Source organism: Saccopteryx bilineata, chromosome 9 (genome assembly GCF_036850765.1).
Source record: "Saccopteryx bilineata isolate mSacBil1 chromosome 9, mSacBil1_pri_phased_curated, whole genome shotgun sequence".
Taxonomy (NCBI): Eukaryota; Metazoa; Chordata; class Mammalia; order Chiroptera; family Emballonuridae; genus Saccopteryx; species Saccopteryx bilineata.
This window is the reverse complement of record NC_089498.1, coordinates 44,085,247-44,107,329: the sequence shown is the minus strand read 5'-3', so window position 1 is coordinate 44,107,329 and position 22,083 is coordinate 44,085,247. Positions and strand designations below refer to the sequence as shown.

At 43.3% G+C, this 22,083-nt stretch overlaps 1 protein-coding gene across 1 annotated transcript; it reads left to right on the top strand.

Moving 5' to 3' along the window:
- The first annotated feature begins 8,336 nt into the window (after positions 1–8,336).
- Positions 8,337–21,593, top strand: LOC136313131 (WD repeat-containing protein 87-like). The gene is made up of 7 exons (XM_066243287.1): positions 8,337–8,414; positions 10,890–11,057; positions 11,445–14,317; positions 14,902–15,098; positions 15,841–17,190; positions 17,524–20,588; positions 20,817–21,593. The coding sequence occupies exons 1-7, from the start codon at positions 8,337–8,339 to the stop codon at positions 21,591–21,593; spliced, it is 8,508 nt and encodes a 2,835-aa protein (XP_066099384.1).
- Positions 21,594–22,083: the final 490 nt, after the last annotated feature.

Genomic DNA, 22,083 nt, shown 5'->3' with positions numbered 1-22,083 from the left:
AATATGCATCTAAGTTTCCTCTATGTCTTTTCATGAGTTAGCAGCTCATTCTTTTTCCACCGTTGAATAATATCCCATGTATTGCAGTTTATGTGTCCATTCACCTTCTGAAGGCCATCTCGGTTACTTCTTGAGTTTTGACAATTTGTTTCCAATTTCTCCACATCCTATTCAACATTTATTTTTTATTTTTTTAAATTATAGCCATTTTAGTGGATGTGAAGTGGTATTTCACTGTGGTTTTTATTTTCATTGCCAATGACTAATGATGCTGAGCATATTTTCGTGTAGATGTCGGCCATTTGTATGTCTTTGGAGAAATGTCTTTTCAAATCCTTAGCTTACAGTCATGGACCACTTAACAAAATGGATCATTAGGTGATATTATCATTGTGGGAACATAATAGAGTGCTCCCTGATCTAGTGCATATATATTTTAAAAATATTTTTATTTATTGATTTTAGAGAGAGGATGGAGAGATAGGCAGGAGAGGCACAGGAAACATCAACTCATAGCAGTTGCTTCTCATAGGTGCCTTGACCGGGTGAGTCCTGGGTTTTGAATTGGCAACCTTGGCATTCAGGCTGAGGCTCTATCTACTGTGCCACCACAGGTCAGGCAGTACATATATATATTGAGAAGTGTTATGTTTTCTTGATATAGTGTCTCCTTTATCATTGTGAAATGTCCATCTTTGTCCTTTGTCACCTTTGTTGTCTTAAAATCAGTATTGTCAGATCTAGTGCATGGCTAAACCTGCTTTTCTTTGGGTATTATTTGCTTGGAGAATAATTTTCCAACCTTTCTTTTTGAGTTGACTTGTTCTTGCAGCTTAGATGTGTCTCCTGAAGTCAGTATATGGTTGAATTTTCTTTTTTGATCCAATCTACTACACTATGTCTCTTTATTGGTAAGTTCAGTCCATTTACATTTAGGGTAATTATTAATGCTTATGGATTTTCTATAGTTATTTTATGTTTTGTTTTATGACAGCTCTGTATCTCCTTTGGTTCTTTCCCTTTGTATTTCTGTCAGTTATTTTTGTTTGGTGGCATTCCATACTTCTTTCCTCTTTTTCTTTTCTTTTTTTTTTTTTTTTTGACAGAGACAGAGAGAGAGACAGATAGGGACAGACAGACAGGAACGGAGAGAGATAAGAAGCATCAATTTTTCATTGCGGCACCTTAGTTGTTCATTGATTGCTTTCTCATATGTGACCATGGCGCTACAGCAGACCGAGTAACCCGTTGCTTGAGCCAGCGACCTTGGGCTCAAGCTGGTGTGCTTTGCTCAAACCAGATCAACCCGCGCTCAAGCTGGCGACCTCAGGGTCTCGAACCTGGGTCTTCTGCGTCCCAGTCAGACACTGTATCCACTGTGCCACCACCCAGTCAGGTTTTCCTCTTTTTCTAAGCTATGTATTTCAGATTTTATTATTTTTTTGTGGGTGGTTACCAGTAGGTTATTGAGAAAAAAATTTTAATATATACAAGTGTCCTTTGTCTTATGAGTACTTCTGCCCTTGATCTTCCTTTTCTACTTCAGATATTTATTCTCTCCCCTTTTATGTTTTTGTTGTCACAGGTTATTTTTGTTTATATTGGAAACTTGTCGGAGCTTTTTTTTTTTTTTTTTTTTTTTTTTTTTTTTATAAGATTTATTTATTTTACAGAGACAGAGAGTGAGTCAGAGAGAGGGATAGACAGGGACAGAGAGAGATGAGAAGCATCAATCATCAGTTTCTCGTTGCGCGTTGCGACTTCTTAGTTGTTCATTGATTGCTTTCTCACATGTGCCTTGACCATGGGCCTTCAGCAGACCGAGTAACCCCCTGCTGGGGCCAGCGACCTTGGGTCCAAGCTGGTGAACTCTTTGCTCAAGCCAGATGAGCCAGCGCTCAAGCTGGCGACCTCGGGGTCTCGAACCTGGGTCCTTCCGCATCCCAGTCCGACGCTCTATCCACTGCGCCACCACCTGGTCAGGCTGTCGGAGCTTTTATGTGTAGTTTTGTGTTGTTTTGTTCTTTGTAGCAGGTAGAATAAGCCCCTTGAGCATTTCCTGCAGTGGGAGTTTTCTGGTGATAACTTTTCTCAGCTTCTGTATGTCTGCAAAAGTTTTTATTTCTCCTTCATATTTGAAGGATAACTTTGATGGATATAGTATTCTTGGCTGGTAATTCCTCTTTCAGTACTTTGAATGTTTAGGTCCACTCTCTTCTGGCTTGTAGAGTTTCTGCTAAGAAGTCTGATGATGACCTGATAGGCTTTCCTTTATATATTATGTTCTTCTTTTTCTTTTTTAAAGATTTTTATCAATTTTAAAGAGAGAGAAGAGACAGGGTAGAAGCAAGAAGTATCGACTCATAGTTGCTTCACTTTAGTTGTTGCTTGCTTGCTTGTTGTACTGTATATGCCTCAAGTGGGCAAGCCCAGGGTTTCGAACCAGTGACCTTAGTGTCCCAGGTCAATGCTCTAGCCACTGCACTGCCACAGGCCAGGCTATTGTGTTTTCTTTTCCCTGAATGTCTTGAGGATTCTCTCTTTATCATTGATTTTTGACAGTTTATTACAGTGTGCCTAGGAAAAGGCCTGTTTGGGCTGAGGTTACTAGGCATTCTGTTTGCTTCTTGGATTCGAGGATATTTTTCCATAATCTTGGGAAGTTCTCAGCAATTATTTGATTAAATAGGCTCTCCATTCCCATCTCCCTGTCTTCTTCTTCTGATATACCTATTATTCTTACATTGCTCTTTTTAATGGAGTCAGACAATTCTTGTATCATCTCATTGCCAGTCTTCAATGTCACTGATTCTCTCTTTGATCTGGCCTATTTGATGGTCTAAACTTGCTAGTTCATTTTTCAATTTATGTATTGAATTATTCATCTCTGTTTGGTTCTTTTTTTTTCTTTTTAGTGAGAGAGAGAGGGACAAACAGACAGGAAAGTAGAGAGATGAGAAGTGCCAACTCTTTATTGTGGCATCTTAGTTGTTCATTGATTGCTTTCTTACATGTGCCTTGATTGGGGGGCTATAGCCGAGTGAGTGACCCCTTGCTCAAGCCAGTGGCCTTTGGGCTCAAGCCAGTGACCATGAGGTCATGTCTATGATCCCACACTCAAGCCAGTGACTGTGCTCAATCTGGTGAGCCCACACTCAAGCCAGATGAGCCCATACTCAAATCTGCGATCTTGAGGTTTCAAACTTGGGTTCTCTGCATCCCTGTCTGACACTCTATCCTTTTTGCCCCCTCCTGGTCAGGCTGTTTGGTTCTTTTTTAGTTTCAGTCTCTTTGGTGAGTACTTGTTTGGTTCATTAATTAGTTTTCTGAGCACATTAAATTGCCTATCAGTGTTTTCTCACATCTCATTGAGTATTTTCAGAGCTTAAATTTTGAACTCCCTGCCTGACCAGGCGGTTGCGCAGTGGATAGAGTGTCGGACTGGGATGCAGAGGACCCAGGTTCGAGGCCCCGAGGTTGCCAGCTTGAGCACAGGCTCATCTGGTTTGAGCAAAAAGCCCACTAGCTTGCACCCAAGGTCTCTGGCTCCAGCAAAGGGTTACTCGGTCTGCTGAAGGCCCACGGTCAAGGCACATATGAGAGAGCAATCAATGAACAACTAAGGTGTTGCAACGTGCAATGAAAAACTAGTGATTGATGCTTCTCATCTCTCTCCGTTCCTGTCTGTCTGTCCCTGTCTATCCCTCTCTCTGACTCACTCTCTGTCTCTGTAAAAAATAAATAAATAAAATTTAAAAAAAATGAGCAAAAATTAAAAAAAAAATTTTTTTTTGAACCCTCTATCATTTAACTCCAAACTTTCTATGTGATTGAGATTGCTTTCTGGAAAATTTTCATTTTCTTTCTGAACTGCATCTCCTTCTTGGTTACCCATGATACTAGTTTTTTCTGCCTACATGTCACTTGAGAGCAGTATTGTTAAGAAATCAAACAGAAAACACCTAGCAGACTGTGGGAGCACTGGCAGTGACCCCACACTCAGCTGCCACTTTGGCTCAGTATCTCTCTCATTGCCCCCCAATCTCTCTGCTCCTCCCAGCAGAAGAAAACCCAGACACTCTGGGTTTCTCCCCTCTCTGGAGCCCTAGCAGATGAAAATCCAGACAGTCCAGGCCTCTCCCTATTCTGAGTACTTCTTATCTTTTGCCTTCCATCTTCACCCATCCCATCTTTCAGGCAAGCCTGCGACCCCAGCTGATGTTCCTTTGCTGAGTTATAGCTGTTCAATTTGTTGAAATTTCAAAGGGAGAGATCAAGGGTATATCTCTCACTCTGCCATTACTCTGACCCCAATTTGTACTTCTTAATCCCTCACCTTTTTCACTCATCCCCCAACCCCCTCCAATACGGCAGCTGTCAGAATGTTCTCTGTACCTGAGTCTGTTTCATTCGGCTTGTTCATTTATTATTATTATTTTTAGATTTCACATGTAAGTGAATCATATGACATTTGTGTTTATCTTTCTGACTTACTTCACTCAGCACAATATCCTCTAGTTCTATCCATATTGTTGTAGATAGCAAGATTTCATTCCCTTTATGGCTGAGTAATGTTCCATTGTATCTATGCACCACTTCATTGTCCATTCATTTATTGATGGACAATTAAGTTGCTTTCATATTGTGGCTATTGTAAATAATGCTGCAATGAGCATATGGATGCATATGTTCTTTTGATTTAGTGTTTTAGGTTTCTTTGGGTAAACAACCAGAAGTGAAAGTGCTGGGTCCTTCTTTGTATCTTTTTATAGCCCTTATTTTAAAGTCTGTTTTGTCTTATATGAGTATTGTTACCCAGCTCTTTTTTCATTTTCACTTTCAGGAAATGTCTTTTCCCATCCCTTTACTATTCAGTCTGTTTGTTTATTTAGATCTGAAGTGAATCTCTTATAGACAGCATATGTAAGGGTCTTGTTTTGTTATCCATTCAGCCACCTTATGTCTTTTGATTGGAGCATTTAATTCATTTGTAAAGTAATTGTTGATAAATATGTATTTATTACCATTTTATTCATATTTTTAGTTCTTTTTTTTCTTTTTAAGAAAGACCCTTTAAAATTTACTGTACTACTGGTTTGGTGCTGATGAACTCCTTCAGCTTTTTCTTGTTTGAGAAGCTCTTTATATGTCCTTCAGTTCTAAATGATAGCTTTGCAAGGTACAATAATCTTGATTATAGCTCTTTGCTTTTCATTACTTTGAATATTGCTTGCCACTCCCTCTGACCTGTGAAATTTCTGTTGAGAAAGCAGCTGACAGTCTTATGGGAAGTTATTTGTTGGTAACTAACTGCTTTTCTCTTGATGCTTTTAAGATCTCTGTCTTTAACTGTTGCTATTTAAATTATGATGAGTCTTGGTGTAGTTGTCTTTAGGTTCATATTTCTGGTACTCTCTATGCTTCTTGGAATTGTGTGTCTCTTTCTTTCACCAGGTTAGGGAACTTTTGAGTCATCATTATTTCTTAAATAGATTCTCAATTCCTTGCTCTTTCCTTTTTCTGGTACCCTTGTGATGTGGATGTTACTATACTTGGTGCTGTCCCAGAGTTCCCGTAAACTATGCTCTTTATTTAAATCCTCTTTTTTTTTTTTTTTTGCCACACCAATTAGGTGTTTTCTGCTACATTGTCTTCCAAATTGCTGATTCAATCCTCTCCTTTATTAATATACTGTGAGTTCTATTCTGTATATTCTGCATTTCAGTTATTGTATTCTTCGTTTTTGAATGAGTTCTTTTTATGGTCTCTATGTCCTTTTTTATGCTGTTGAAGTGTATGCTCATTAAGATCCTTAAGCATCCTTATAACTATTGTTTTGAACTTCATATCTGGTAGTTCGCTTACCTCCATTTCATTTATTTACCTTTTTTTTTTTCTTTTAGTCCTGTTCTTTCATTTGGGACATGTTTCTTTGTCTCCCTATTTTGGCTACCTCTCTCTGTTCATTTCTTTATTAGGTATCTGCTCTGTCTCCTAGTCTTGGTATGGTGGGCCTTATTTAATAGTTGCCCTGTAGGGCCCAGTGGTGCAGCCTCCTTAGTCACCCAAGCTGGGGTGTCCAGGTATACCACCCATGCATGCTCTGTGCACCCTCCTGTTGTAGTTGAGCCTTGATTACTGCTGGCATGTCACTGGGAGAGATTTACCTTCTGACTGATTATCTACAAAGACTGGCCATGGCTACAGTGGAAGAACTGCTGTGCAGCCCTCCCACCCCCCATGGAGCAGAACTCACTTCAGTGAGGCTCTGTTGCCCATAGAGTCTACCCATTGATTACATTACTCATGGAGGTGATTGGGTGGCACTTTAGTGTGGTCTAAGGCTGGTCACCAGGCATGGTTGCTCTGGGACCTCTCAAAAGGTACAGCCCAAGTTCAACTGCCACCTGTGCCCTTCCCAGGGCCACCCAGCATGAGCTACAAAGTGATCTGTAGATGGCTGCTACTTGTACTGGGTTTGGAGGTGCCTGGGAGAGGCCACGCTGCAAACTGAGTTGCTATAAACTAGTACTGGGCCTGAGGCACATGACATGCTTAAGCCAGATGCTGCTTGTTTGGGGTTTGTGAACCTTTGAAAGACTTTAGGAAAGTCTTCAGCATGAGCCAAGACAGGCCATTCATATAAAAAAGCCACTGGGATTGGCTTGGGTGGGCCCACAGGTTGGGTGGGGCAGGGTCTCAGAGAGTCACCAGGGCTAGGTGAACGGTTTTAGTCAGGTTGATGGAGACTCAAATATGGTGTCCACCTGTGTCTGTAAGGGGAGGACTCAGCAAAGGAATGATGGCTTCTGCCATTATTTCAATCTGGGAGAAGGCTGCCCCTTCAGCACTCACCACAAAGCCAGACAATTCAGTATTTTCCCAAATGTGTCTGGTGACTTTTGAGCTGCTGCTTCAGTGCTGGAGCTCAGAGTGAGTGAGTCCATCAGCAAATTATGTCCATGTGTGGACCCATTAAGAGGAATGCCTGGGATCTGGCAGATCCCTGTCTCACTCAGCCACAGTCTCCACTTTCACAGCCAGACATTATGAAGACTTTTCTTCCTGGAACTGGAACCCTGGGATGGGGAGCCTGGTGTAAGGCTAGGACCCCTGCACAGTGAGGGACCTGTGTAGCTGAGATATCTGTCCTGATTTTAACTGCCACATGTGGGTGTGAGACCAACCTGTCCAGGTCTCTGCCTCTCCTACCAGTCTTGATATGGCTTCTTCTCATTTTTTTCCCCTGGAGTTAGAAGTGAGGCGGCTGTCTGACAGACTCCTGCATGTGCCCAACCAGGATACACCTGGCATGCCTCTAGGGGGTGATGCTCTACCATCTGGGGCATTGCTCCGTTGCAGCCAGAGCCATTCTAGCACCTGAGGCAGAAGCCATGGAGCCATCCTCACCGCCTGGGCCAACTTAGCTGCAGGAGGGGAAGAGATAGACATAGAGAAAGGAGAGAGGGAAGGGTGGAGAGCAGATGAGCGCTTCTCCTATGTGCCCTGGCTGGGAATCGAACCCAGGACTTCCACATGCTGGGCCAACACTCTACTGCTGAGCCAACCAGCCAAGGCCTTATTTTTTATTTTTTATTTTTTTTGACAGACACACAGAGTCGGAGAGAGGGACAGATAGGGACAGACAGACAGGAAGGGAGAGAGATGAAAAACATCAATTCTTCATTGCAGCACCTTAGTTGTTCATTTGGCTTCTTCTTTATTTTATTTTATTTTTAATTATTTAGTGATTTTGAGAGAGAAAGACAGCAATATCAATTTGTTGTTTCACTTTTTAATGCATTCATTGGTTGATTCCTTTTTTTTTTAAGTGTGAGAAGAGATAGAGAGACAGACTCCTGCATACACCCTAACTGGGACCCACTCAGCAACCCCCATCTGGAGCTAATGCTCAAATTGATCAAACCACTGGCTGCAAGAGAGGAAGAGATAGTGGAAGGGGAAAGGGAGGGAAGAGAAGCAGATGGTTGCTTCTCATGTGTGCCCTGACTGGGGGCTAAACCGAGAACTTCTGCATGCTGAGCTGATGCTCTAACCACTGAGTAAACCGGCCAAGGCTCATTGATTGATTCTTGTATGTGCCCTGACAGAGGATTTAATCTGCAACCTTGGCACATTGGGAGGATGCTTTAATCAAGTGAACTACCTAGACAGGACCTTGATTTTGCTTCTCTCCTTTACTAACTTTCCCTGTTGTTCTTTTCTTTCTCAATTTCTTTAATTTCCAGTGTAATATCAGATGCTGTGATTGTCACTCTTACCTTCCACAGGTTATGTAATCCCACATGTCTGTAAAGAGCTGGAATATCACAAGGATGTCAGCCTCACCCAGACTTATCCCTGAGTGGAAGGACTTGAAAATCCTCATAAATAATGTGTTGAAGGATGTAAAGGTATGAGAGAAATGCCCCTGGTGGGCTTGGACTAATTATCTATTGCTGCCAAGGCCCACTGTGACACAGGAAACATGTGAGCAGCTTTGGAAGGGCCCTCCCATACCCCTAAACAACTCCTCCTCCTAGATTATGATGATAACATTAGTTATAACGTTCTGCTATGAAATATAGAAAATAGGCTTACATGGATTAAACAAACAGGAAGCATCTTTGTCTTAGGACCCAAGTTATTATTCTGTCTTTTCCACTATTGTTAGTATTTTAGCTTTTATTCTAAGGTTACAAGATTGTTGCTGCACTTCCAGATATCAACTTTAAATTGCAAGTAGGTAGGAGAAAGGCCAGAGAGCACAAGTCTATGCCAGCTTTGAAAGACCACAGTGTCACTCTGTGTTGCCAGGAACTTTGGGTCTATGATCATGCTAAGCAAGATCAGGGTTTGGCTGGGATGGAAGAAGGGGTAAGAGGAAGGAAGAGACATTGGTATGTAGTAGGCAACAGTAGTGCCAACCACAGATACATTGCTTGGGTTTAAGACATTCTTTGTCTTTTTGAGTCCTATGTAGAAAAAGCATTGATATTATTGAATGAATGAATGAATATTTAAACATAAGTCTGGAAAGGAGAAAAAGAATGGTCATTAACTAATAGAATAAAGAGTATATAAATAAACTTTCTTAATTAATGAGGAGGGATAGGGGATCGGGAGCTCAGACACCAGGGTGTTTTCTCTCAACTCTGCTGCAATCACTGAATCAGCAATGACAGTGGGTGCTAGAAGCTCTCCAACTCTCCGTATTCTGTATTTTCTCCAAATACAGAAAGATCTGAAAATGAGAAGTGTAAGGAGATGATAGATTCTGAGTTGTAGATATTGGCCTCCATATAGTTTCAAGTCCTTTTTGTATGCAGGAAGCAGGCACTATGGACATTTTATTTATTTATTTATTTTTACAGAGGCAGAGATAGACAGGGACAGACAGACAGGAACGGAGATGAGAAGCATCAATCATCAGTTTCTCGTTGCGCGTTGCGACTTCTTAGTTGTTCATTGATTGCTTTCTCACATGTGCCTTGACCGCGGGCCTTCAGCAGACCGAGTAACCCCCTGCTGGAGCCAGCGACCTTGGGTCCAAGCTGGTGAGCTCTTTGCTCAAGCCATATGAGCCCGCGCTCAAGCTGGCCACCTCGGGGTCTCGAACCTGGGTCCTTCCACATCCCAGTCCGACGCTCTATCCACTGCGCCACCACCTGGTCAGGCACTATGGACATTTTAAATAAAAAATATTAATACTTCAGTTTCACATGGTATTTTACTTTCCATCTTATGTAGTCATTATACAGATTTTGATACAGAGGATCTACCTTGGAGAGTTAAATTCATGGAGCATTGCAAGACTCAGGTATAGTACAAGTATCTGCTAAGAAGAGAGACCTCAAAATTAAACTTTATGAGCCTCAGTTTTGGCTGATTAGAATGAGGAGTTCACATATTTATATCATAAATGTATGCAACATCACTGGAAGGTAGTGTGTATTGTATATATCCTACTGTATAACATATTAAGAGGTATCTATCTCCCTTTATAGACACACACACACACACACACATGCCCCACTGGATAGGATACAGAATGTTAGAGCTGAAGCACAGCTAATTCTATGTTTTGAATAGTAAATGTTTCCCTTGTATGCACATAAGAATAGTGAAGGGGAGGCAAGCCATGGGGTCTAGCTGTTATATATGGTGGACATACTATGTCCATGAAGTATGGTTTTCCCATAGACGGTATATCATGAGTGTGATTGTGACAGAAGTGGTCCTTTGGATGTCAGTATGAACTTTGAAGAATTATTTTAAATATGAAATGAATGGTAAAGGTATTTGCCAAAGTTGGATTTCTTTGTCATACTTATATATGATTGTATTCCTTAATTGTTTGGTATAATCATTTGTTAGTTGTTTCTGTAACCTATGTCTCCCCACCCTTTCCCCACTGGACTCTTGACTTTTGAGAGCTAAGGCCGTGTGTCTTTTGCTTAGTATTGTATCCCATGTCTGTGATAGAACATACCAGCCTTTCTCAAATGTGATTCTTCATAGAACCATGGAACACAGATAATGATTTGAGAGGGTCTTTTCTCAGTTCTCTTGAGGATGGCACATGACTAAGAGCAGTCTAGATGCATAGGGAAGAAATTAATTCATTATGTAGAATGAATACTTAGGACATTAAGGCTTACTTCTCTTATGGAACCTTGGCTGAGAGAGGCTGGAAGTCCTTTGATTAATTAGGGTATATTCTGAAGGTGAGTGAGGGATGATTTCTAAAGTAAAGCTTTTCAGAAGTAGGATGAATAAATGTTGGTTAGCTAAAAGAAAACAAATTTCCATTAATCCCTCAGAAAATATTTATTAAATGAATGAGTGGGGACTCAGGCCTCTTAGCTCAGGCTACTCTTCTCTCTCAGGTTGTTGGAAAACCAAGGAATGATGTGGTTATACTGAGTGACTGGCCTGAGACTCTGTACCAAGAGCTTTATCATCCCAAGAACAAGCCTTTCATTTGCTTCTACTCAACCAATGTCAACTATTTTGTCTCCTTAAACTGGATGGAACCATATTCAAAACAAATGCAGGTAAGTCTATCTCATCTTTCCCCCCTCCTTCTTAATCTACTTTACATGCATCATGCTTAAACTGCCCTGATCTCAGAATGATGTAGTTGATTCTGAGTTAGCTGATTTTAATACCCGTCTCCATATCCCAGTTCGATCTGGATGTAGTGATCCTTGCTTACCTCTAGTACCTCAGGTCCATAGAATTCATTTTTCGCATAGAGTAGACTAAAGGCCAAGGAAAGAGCCTTAAGTTTCTATTACATACCTGACTCCTAGTACCAGGATACTCCCAAAGTCTATATTCATTTCATTTAGAATGATCTAAAAATTCAACTTTTTCCTATCCCTCACTTTTGGGAGATATTTGCTTTCATGGTCAGTCTTTCATCTCTCATCCTCTTCTAGGCAGTACTTTGGATACAGAGAAAAGATGCAGAAATGAAAGGAATGATAGAGAAGATGAAGTTTCACCTAACAGATCAAGTGCCACCCATCAAAGCAATGGTCCACACAGGTTCCTACCACATGTTAATTGCTTACTGTGGTGACATGCACCTGTGGCTCTTTGGAGACCACCATCAAGCATTCACATTTCTGGGTACAGTGCACTGTCATTTCTCCATCAGCTGCCTCTGCTACGACCCAAAAACTGAGCTTCTACTTTCTGGTACCTTGGGGGCTGTGGTTACCTGGTTTATCTTACCAAATGGCAGGGGCCTTCAGATGGCACAAACAGTGTCCATGCCTGGTCATGAGCTTGTACAAGGCTTTTCCCTCAGTGGCCCCCAGGACTCCTTGCTAGCTCTTTCTGAGAATACGGTGAGAGTCTTCACACTCCAGGGCGAGGGCCAGCTGATAGAGGTAAAGAAGTTCACTCCCATAGCCAGTGGCTCCCCCATTACCTGCTCCTTCACTTGTGTCTCTCAGGGGTATTTGTATGCTGGAAACAGGGATGGAGAGGTCCATGCTTGGGGTCTAGCCCGGGGTAATTTCCTCCACAGATTCCAGGCCCATTCCTCCTCAGTGATATGTATCCATAGCCGGCCAGAGACCTATACCTTACTAACAGCTGGCAGTGAAGGTGTAGTGAGGGAATGGAATCTTGCTTTTGGGAACTTGCTAAGACAGCTGGATATTGATGAGGAGCTGCAGCAACTGCAGTTTATTGATAACACCACTTTTTTCTGCCAGACTACCCACACTTTCTCATTGTACAGTCTGCCCTACTTTTATACTCTCTTCAATGTCTGCGGCTCAGCTCCCCAGCAGGTGCAGCGGGTCTGCTGTGGCCGTAATTGGACTCGGATCCTGTGTGCCACTAAAGATGGTTTGTTGCGCTTCTTGTCTCCAGTTACAGGAGATCTCCTTGTTATCACCTGGCCTCTACTAGTCGTGGACAAGGCTGTGACTTGGGCCTATGACTCAGACAGAGAGGAGCTCTTTGTGGCAACAAAAAGCTCAGAAGTTCTGGTGTTTGATACAACACGCTCTCCTTGCACAGCCAAGTATCTTGTGTGCACTTCAGTAAACCCTGAGGATAGAGTAAGATGCCTGGCCTATGGGCAGTCCCATCTGGGTAAGGGCCTAGTAGGATTGATGTTCTGTGGGCATGAAAGTGGCATTGTGAGAATCCTCTCCCATTATACTTGTGCCCGAACAGAGAAGACTGTTCACTTGGGGGCAGTATTAGCATTGTCTACCCTGGAAGGTCCCCAGGAAAATTCCTTGCTTTGTTCTTATGGCATCGATAACATTGTACAGCTGACAGAAGCTGTGCTTCAGGAAAACAAGGTAATTCTACAGCCTGTCAGCAAAATTTTCTGTAGTTGCGTCCTAAAACATGTAATACTCTTGCCAGGTTCTGTAGGTGCCATCACCGAGAACCACTGCTGGTGTCTCTGGCACTATCAAGATTTTCCAACATCTTCAAAATCAAAACAAAGTTCTAAGTTTAAAGAGACAAAATGCTTGCATCACTGTGCCATCACTTCATTTGATGTCTGCCTTTCCCTGAAACTTTTTGTCACAAGGGGCACTGATGGCTCAGTCCGGATCTGGACCTTCCATGGTAGACTCATAACTGAGTTGGATTCATCACTGCATTTTGGCCCACTCTGCTTTGCCAATAATCGGGGTGACCTGCTTTTGACTTTCAACCAGAGTCTTTACCTGGTATCCTGCTTAAAATTGCTCCCTCTAGCTCAGCTGATTCACCTAGCTATCCTTAACAATGCTGATGAAATACATGAAGTCCCAAGACCCTTTTTGCCTAGCTTCTTCTTTTCATTTGAAATAGTATTTGTACCCAAATTTGTCTACCTTGGACAAGGGCTGCAGGAATTACAAGGGCTAGAGGCTCTTGTTAACAAACGAGTCATTGCCTTTGACAATACTGTGCCCCATGTTGTAGAGGAAGAGAGACGTATTTCCTCTGTGACTGAAAAAGAACCCAAACTCCATTTTTTGGAGGATAAGGATATTTATTCTTCTACTCTGGACCCCAAGCATAATCGTCCCTCACACTTGATTCCTGCTCAGTTACGGCTGGCTGGCTGGGATGGATTGAACCCCTACCATATATTACGGTGCTTCTTTGGTCATGGACAGCAGTGGCCCTTTGCTCCTGATGGCTACATCCCCAATTCAGTGGTTCGTGCCCGACTTTGGCCCGAGGGCACCCCAGTCTTCCTACTCCGTGATCTGTACCCACCCTACCGAGATAAGGACTGGGACGAGACTGACCTCTTCAGAGGCCAGGCACTGTCACCTATGTCTCCAGTAAAAGAGCAAATCTCAAAGAGTAAAGAGGATAAATCCAGGGAGTGGAAACAAACTTTATTTGATATTCTTGCACACTTGACAAACTTAAATTGGATAGGAAGAAAACTGGATGAAAGACTTATACATAATTTAATTGAGGCCATTCTCAACCTCACAGTTTACTGTTCTGTAGAGCAATACAAGATATACGTTAGTGCCCTGGCACAAATTTTTGCCACTTGTCAAGTATCTTCAAGTTTATGCTCTGAGACTGCTTGTCGCCTCCTGGAAGATACGACACATTCTGATCCACAGATCCGTAAGCTGGCCTGGGAGGGGCTAGAGAGGCTAAATTTCATGAGTCCTCTCTTTGCTGTACCACTGGCTGCAGGATTGATGGACAAAGATAAAAATGTGCGGGCTAAGGCTTTATATCTTATGTTAAGAGTCACAGGCATCCAAACTAAGACCATGCTGGTAAGCCTGCTGAAGAAACAAGAAACTTTCCAGAACATGCAGTAAGTTGGGTGGCGATCTTCCCCCATTCCGTTCCTTCTCACTGCTAATCTCCAGAATCTGATTCCTTCATCTTTTCCACAACTTTTTCCCCTATTCTTTTCTTCTATTTTCTTTGTTTCTGTTTGCTTTTTTCTCCCTAATGCATGTACCTTTTTTTGCCCTGATCATTGACTAGCCTACCCTTCCATCTTTTCCTCACTTCCTGAAGATTCCTCAAGACAGTAAGGCACAAATCTCGCAAGCAAAGAATCATGTTGTATCACCCTACTACTCTATTCCTTGCTATCCTTGATTCTTATCTATCCATCCTTTACTTAAGACCACTCTGTCTTAAATATCTACTTTATCCCTGCCTCTTACATTGTAGTTTCTCCTCCTCTCCCTCTTCTTCTTCCTTCACCCTTCACCCCTCCCTCCTTCCCTTTCCCTCCTTTCTATCTTTTACCCTCCCTCTTTCCTTCCCCCCTCTCCCTCTTTTCTATCTTTTACCCTCCCTCTCTCCTTCCTCTTCCTCCTTTTTTTTTTTTTTTTTTTTTTTTTTTACTGGCTCAGTATCATCTTTATTTTCCCTTGACTTCTGTAGGGAGGAATTTATTGGAGATACCTCTCTGGACCAGCTTCTGGGGATTCGGGCTAATGATTTGCAGTACTTACTTAGACAGGTGGAGCAGCAGCTGAATGAAAACCTGATGTTGTCACACACACCCCTGTCAAAACCTGGAAAGATCACTGAAGTGAAGAAAAGAATGACACATGTTCAAGCAAAAAGCAGAAAGATTAGTATGTATGGGGTAATGTAAAGGGCATATTTGGGTTTCATATCAGGGCACCAAAAGGCAGGGTCATGAGAACAAAGTATATAAAAAGATACCAGTGGGAACAGAGTTAGGCAAGTAGCCTTCCTGGGGAAGGTCTACTGCACACCAAATCCCAAGGTCTTATTTCTTTTTTTTTTTTTTTTTTTGTATTTTTCTGAAGCTGGAAACGGGGAGAGACAGTCAGACAGACTCCCGCATGCTCCCGACTGGGATCCACCCGGCACGCCCACCAGGGGCGACGCTCTGCCCACCAGGGGGCGATGCTCTGTCCCTCTGGGGCGTCGCTCTGCCGCGACCAGAGCCACTCTAGCGCCTGGGGCAGCGGCCAAGGAGCCATCCCCAGCGCCCGGGCCATCTTTGCTCCAATGGAGCCTTGGCTGCGGGAGGGGAAGAGAGAGACAGAGAGGAAGGGGGGGTGGAGAAGCAAATGGGCACCTCTCCTATGTGCCCTGGCCGGGAATTGAACCCGGGTCCCCCGCACGCCAGGCCGACGCTCTACCGCTGAGCCATCCGGCCAGGGCCCCAAGGTCTTATTTCTTTAGGATATGGAAGCTGAGATAAAACAGCACGTGCTTCTGTACTGTAAAGCCTTAGTCCCTTTGCCTGTGTACCGTTATGGTAATTCATTGAACTAGGTATTACAAGGGATCTCACTCAGGACCTCTGTGGTTTTCTTAACTATTTTCCTCCCAATATTTCTGCAGTTAAAAAGGACCTGAGAGTTTCCAAGATGGAGGAACAGACAGAATTTGTAGATTTTAGCTCTGTTTTGATGCCTTCAAAGGATGAAGGTGAACAAAGAGAGTCCAGGATATCAGAGCAAATTGATATACAGGATGTTACCTTAGAGCCAGAGTTGCCATTGAGAACTTTCAGCCCAGTTGAATACCAAGAGGGTGCTGAATCTAAGGAGACCATGCTGGATGCCACAGAAGCCCTGGATGTCACAGAGGCAGTGGAGGTCACAAAGTTTATGAAGGCCATAGATCAATATGGCATGAAAGATTATGAAAAGGTGATCCCTAAGCTGGAAATACTTAAGTACATAAAGCTTTGGAAAGGGGCAATGAAGAAAACCCGAGAAAAAGTAAATGTTAAATTGAAAGAGAAAAAAGATATGAAGGATATTTCAAAGACAACTGCAGAAGAACCCATGGAAGAAGTCATAATGATTGCTGAGCAAAAAACGGATACAGAAAAGAAACTGGAAAAGAGGGGCCATGGTTTGGCTGGGACCCCTGGACGCATAGGGAGAGCAGACATCAGGAATTGGCGAATTGACATTTGCTCTCTTGTCACCTCAAGGATAGCAAGTTTCCATCCAGAAATGATCAGGGATCTAGGTCAAGAATTGGTGGACTTGGCTCAGGCGGTGCTTACTCCCCGACATCCCAGCTGGGATATCTTCCAAGAGATATGTCCGCTTTTAAAGGGCTCATCAGAATTGTATCACGAAGTGGTGGAAGAACCACTTGTTGTAACAGAAAAAATGAAAGAAGAGGATTTCAAGGAAGAAGAAACAGTAGGATTGAGAAAACAAGGGCGTAAAGTATTAAAGAAGGGCAAGGCATTTTCTCAAGTCAAGAAAAAGAAAATTCCTTTTTTAGAAAGTCACCGAGTCTTAGAGAAAAATAAATTTAAAAATGAGGTAAGGAAACTGGCCAGACAAGAAGGGAAAATAGCTGAGGAAGAAGAAAAACTGAGTAAGCCAAAGAAGAAATTAATTCAGGAAAAGGAGAAATTGACCAAAGATAAGCTGACCCATCAAACAGAAAAAACAGCTTGGGAAGGAGAAATACTGGCTTCTTCACAAAAGAAATTAACTAGAGGAGAGCAGAAGTTAGTCCTAGGAGAAAAGAAACAGACTGGGAAAGAGGGGAAACCACTGGGGGAAAGAAAGGGAGTGACCTGGAAAGAGAAGAAAGCAATACCAGGAAGGAGGAAGTGGGACTGGGAAGAGACCCTGCTGGCCCAGGAAGAAGGCATGTGGACCCAGGAAGAGGGGTTTCCTATCTGGAAAGACAGAAAGCTGTCCCAGGCAGAGGAGAAGGCAGGTAGGGAAGAGGAGCTGGGTGAGGGGGAGAAGCAGGGTGAAGGAGAGGAGGAGGAACTGAGTGAAGGAGAGGAGGAGGAACTGGGTAAAGGAGAGGAAGAGAAGTTGCATGAAGGAGAGGAGGAGGAACTGAGTGAAGGAGAGGAGGAGGAACTGGGTAAAGGAGAGGAAGAGAAGTTGCATGAAGGAGAGGAGGAAGAACTGAGTGAAGGAAAGGAGGAGGAACTGGGTAAGGGAGAGGAAGAGAAGTTGCATGAAGGAGAGGAGGAGGAACTGAGTGAAGGAAAGGAGGAGGAACTGGGTAAGGGAGAGGAAGAGAAGTTGCATGAAGAAGAGGAGGAGGAGCTGGGTGAGGAAGAGGAGGAGTTGGCCTGGGATGAGGAGGAACTAGTCCTGGACATAGAGAACCGAGAAAGGGAGAGAAAGCCCTATGAAAAGAAGAAACACGTTCTGGGTATGGAGAAACATGTTGAGGAAGAGGCCTGGGAGAGGGGGAAATTGGCCCAGAAAAAGGAACATTTATTTAGAAAACAGGAAGGACTTTCTGGGGAAGCGGGGGAATGGGCATTAAAAGGGAGCATTTTGGTACAGCGAGTGATTAAATTGACACAAGAAAGGAAGAAACGGTTAGAAAAGGAGAAAAAAGAGGCTGATAAAAAGAAACAAATCCAAGAAAGGAAAAGACAAGTTGGGAAGCAGGAGAAAGAAGACCAGAAAGAGAGGCAGGCCAAGAAAGATGAGAAAGAGGCCAAGGGCAAACAATTAGTCAGTGAAAGAAAGAAACCGGGCCTAGGAGAGGAAAAGTTTGGGGAAGCGAAGATATTGTCACAAGAAGATAAACAGGCCGCCCCAAAAGCGGAAAAAGCTTGGGAAAAAGAGAGAAAGGCCCAGAAACAGGAGATAACAACCAAGAAAAAGAGCCAACAGTCCTGGGGTAAAAAGAAAGGGGACCTAAGAGAGGAGGAACAGGCTGGGGAAATGGGAAAATGGTTGCAGAAAGAAAAGGAACAGGCATGGGGGAAAAAGGGACAGGATCAGAGGGAGGAGATACCGGCTGGAAAAGTGGAAAAAGAGCCTGAGGAAGACAAACGATGGACCACAGAAAAAATGAAACTGGTCCCAGAAGAGAAAAAGATAAAGGAAATTGGAAAAGTGTCCTCAAAAGAAGAGAAACAAGTCATGAAAAAAGAGGCAGAAGCTAAAAAAGAGGAGAAATGGGTCAGGAGAGGTAAGAAAGCCACTGAGGAAAAAGAACACTGGACCAGGGAAAGAGGGCAACGAGCTCCACAAGAGGGGAAACAGGCCCTGAAGGAGAGAACATGGGGCCAGAAGGGGGAGAAAGACAGCGAGCAAAAAGAACAGTGGGCTTGGGAAAAAGAAAAATTGTCCCTAGAAGAGAGGGAACAAGCTAGTGAAATGAAGAAAAAATCCCAGGAAAAAGAGGAAAGAGCATTGGAGGAAAGACTGACCAAGAAAGACAGTCAAGTGGCTAGGGAAGAGAGGCGTATTCCGAAGAAAGAAAAGGAAATGACTAGGGAGGGGATTGGCATAGATAAGAGAAGGAAAGATGTAACTGAAGGAGAGAAAGAAATGATGAAAAAAGAAGGTAAATTGTTCCAGGAAGAGAGGCAACTGACATATGACAGGACCACAGAGATGGGTGTTGCCGAGAGGAAGAAGGAAAGAACCGGAGGGGAGAGAATACAGGCAATGAGGAAACTGGACATGGGAAGGGGGATTCGTTCCGAAGAACAAGATGCTGGTTTCAGGGAAAAGGATTTACGGAAGAAAGTGAGGCACTTGTTGAGGATCCTGGCTAAAACAATGAGAAGAATTAGTATGGTGCCATTGGAAGAAATAAAAATAGTAGAGGAAGAGAGACCATCTATTATCGAAAGAAGTGAAATTGATGGCCAGAAGCGGGAAATTTTTAAGGAACAGAAGGAAATAACCAAAGAGCAGCTGGATCAGAAAGAGAGAAAAGTAGAAGAGGAAAGACTGACTGATGAAGAGAGCTTGGAGGAGGACCGAAGATTATTAGAGAAGGTCCAGGAAACAATATTAGATAAGATCCAAGTAGAGAGTATATTAAAGGAGATTCAGGAGGAAAATCTGTTAGGAAAGATGCAGCTAAAGAAACTTCTAAAGAGAATTGAGAATAAAGCAGAAGAGACCCCAGTAAAGTGGCTATTAGAGAATATCAGAGATATACTGTTTGAGAGCTTTTCTGAGAGCTTGACTGAGAAGGAAATAGAGGAGGAGCCAACTAGGAAGGGGAAAGAGGAGAGCTCAGGTGAAAAGGAGGTAGAAGATGAAGAAATGGACAAGATCAAAAAAGAGGAGGAGGAGGAGGAGGAGGAGGAAAAGGCAAAGGAGGAAAAGCAGAAGGATGAAGCAAACTTGAATAAAGAGAAGGAAAAGGAGGGCATATTTAAGGAGACAGAGCTCTCAAGAGAGGACCGAGTATTGAAAACAGAGCTCTCAGTGGAAGGAGTGAGCTACTTGAAGCTGGTGAAAGAAGATGAGATTCTTGAGGAGGAAAGGGAGGGTACAGCTAGAAGGGAAGTGCCTTTTAAGAAAGAAAGATGGCTTCATGGAAAGAGAGATCCCACATTTATGGATGAACCTATTTGGCCAACTGTTCTGAAGAGCCCCTTCAAAACACTACTTCCAGCAGCCCTAGAAAAAAAAGAGGGCATGGCCCTGAAAATATTAGGGGATCAGTTGGACTTGGAAGGACAGCAAAGTCAACTTGGAGCATACCCCATGACAAGTTCACAGGGAAGACAAGAAGATGTACACTTGGAGAAATCCAGGGACATGTTTTTACAAACCATAGAAACAGGCTTAGAGACCCGTAGCCCAAAAGGCCTTCATGGGCCAGGGTCCCACTTCCCTATTATCATAAAACCACAGAAACCTGAACGTAGGCCCAAAGGTGGCAGGTGGAAGTGGTCCTTGAAGTATCGAGATTCCTCAGTGGGGAGAACTGAGGGTCAGGCCCCAGCCCCAGCCCCAGTTGCAGCCCCAGCCCCAGCCCCATCGCTTGCTTCTATGCCAGCTGAAAGGCCATACTACTCAGAAGCAAGCTTCTCAGATGAGGACTGGGTTAATAATGCCTTAATAAGGCTGGAAGCAGGAGAACCACTTTCCAGGGACAGTTTTCATAAACTGAGCCAACTCCTCAGAGACTTCACTTCAAAGGGATACTTGAAATGGATGCATCTGTCCAATCTTAAAGCCATTGCTAAACACTTCAGGCAGAACCTAGAGATGAGTCACACAGCTACACTACAACCCTGTAAGGATATTTTGAGGCCACTGCACTTAAAAGTGATCCCTCCAATTAGAAGAAAAGAAAAAGATAACTGGCTAGAGCCATTCCTTATCCCTGAACCGGTGTTACCATCAGCTACCAGAACTCAAGCCCCACAATCTCTGAATTGGCACCCCCTAGCTGAGTCCTACAGGAAGAAGCAGGCAGAACAGTTATCCACTGCTGTCCAGGAGATAAAGCACATTCAACCAATCAGAAAGGATGAAAAATCCCTGGCCTTGATATCCCAGAAGGACTCCTGGGCCATGAGGGGGAAGGGTTACTCCCCCAAATTTCACATGGCAAAGAAGAAACCACTGCCCATTCCTGCACCAGGGTTACCATCAATCACCAAGAGAATTCAAGTCCCGATGGCTATAAATTGGCATCTTCTAGGAGAGCCTTACAGGAGTGTGCGGGTACGGGAATTATTCAGTGCTCTCAAAGAGATGGAAATACGACACTTTTATCCTGTCTCAAGAGACATTTTCACAGGTGCCCATGCCTCTGTGGACAAACAAACCCTAGCACTGCTGTTTCAGAAGGACCTCAGGGCTTTTCAGGATAAAGGCAGGCTCCCTAAGTTGCCCCAGTTAAAGAAGGCAAAGCCCAACTCTAAAAAAAAGGAAGAGGTTCCTCTATGGGAGACATTTGTGGCATTGTATCATGTTTTGCGGATGTTGCAGGAGCGATATGCAGAAGATAGCGCTACTTGGATGAAACAGTTCTATCAGCTCATGGACCTGTACCAACTTAAGTCCCCTAGAATCCAGAGGCTTCTACTAGAGTTGCTGCAGAGAAAGCAACTCCAACCCCAAGAGACCATTTACAAAAAGGCCCTGGAAACCAAGGAGTTGGTACTTGGTGAACGGTTATTCTATGGCCTGTTTTGTGGTAGTTCCCATGCTCCTGCAGGTTCCCTCAAGTTCCAGGATGTTGTACCCCTACCTGGAAAGAACAAAGTACACACTATCCAACCTGTGGGCATTGCTCAGTATGGGTTCCTAGAACTTGCCTGGAAAAGCCTGCCGCAGGTCAACCCTTACCTTATTGAGAGGCTGCCCAACATCACTACTCCCACTCTCTGATTTGTCCTAATATTAGTACTTTGGGGTCATAGTGGGAAATGAAATGTGGCCACAGATTTTTAAGCCTCTTTACCTATTCCCTAATTCAAGGTGGGAGGCTGGACAAGAGCTTGTCTTCATTCAGCCCCAGAAACCTATTGCTATGTAATGAATAAAATGACATTCATCCTTTGTAACAAATATTCTGACATTTCTCTTCCTCTTCAAGACTAGAAGTAGCCAGAGAAAACAGATAACTTTTGTCCTAAGGGGAGGAGGCAATTTCTTCAGTCAGTGGGCTACATCCTTTGGAGAGTATTTGGTCATCATTTCCTAGAAAAGTCTGCCCTAGTACTCAAAATTTTTGGCTATTTTTTTTCCTTCAAAGGATCTGGCACAGGCGGGCATTTATGTATTTTGCATTATTAATATGAGAGAAAGAAGACATACAATTTTTCCCCTTTATACACTTTGTACTAGATTTAAGTTCCTGAACATCTCTATGCCTTAG

Coding starts and splice junctions, on each gene's coding strand:
- LOC136313131 (XM_066243287.1), top strand. CDS start 8,337: ATGTCAGCCTCACCCAGACTTATCCCTGAGTGGAAGGACTTGAAAATC. Junction 8,415..10,889: donor ATGTGTTGAAGGATGTAAAG/GTATGAGAGAAA, acceptor CTTCTCTCTCAG/GTTGTTGGAAAACCAAGGAA. Junction 17,191..17,523: donor CCAGGCAGAGGAGAAGGCAG/GTAGGGAAGAGG, acceptor TGCATGAAGAAG/AGGAGGAGGAGCTGGGTGAG.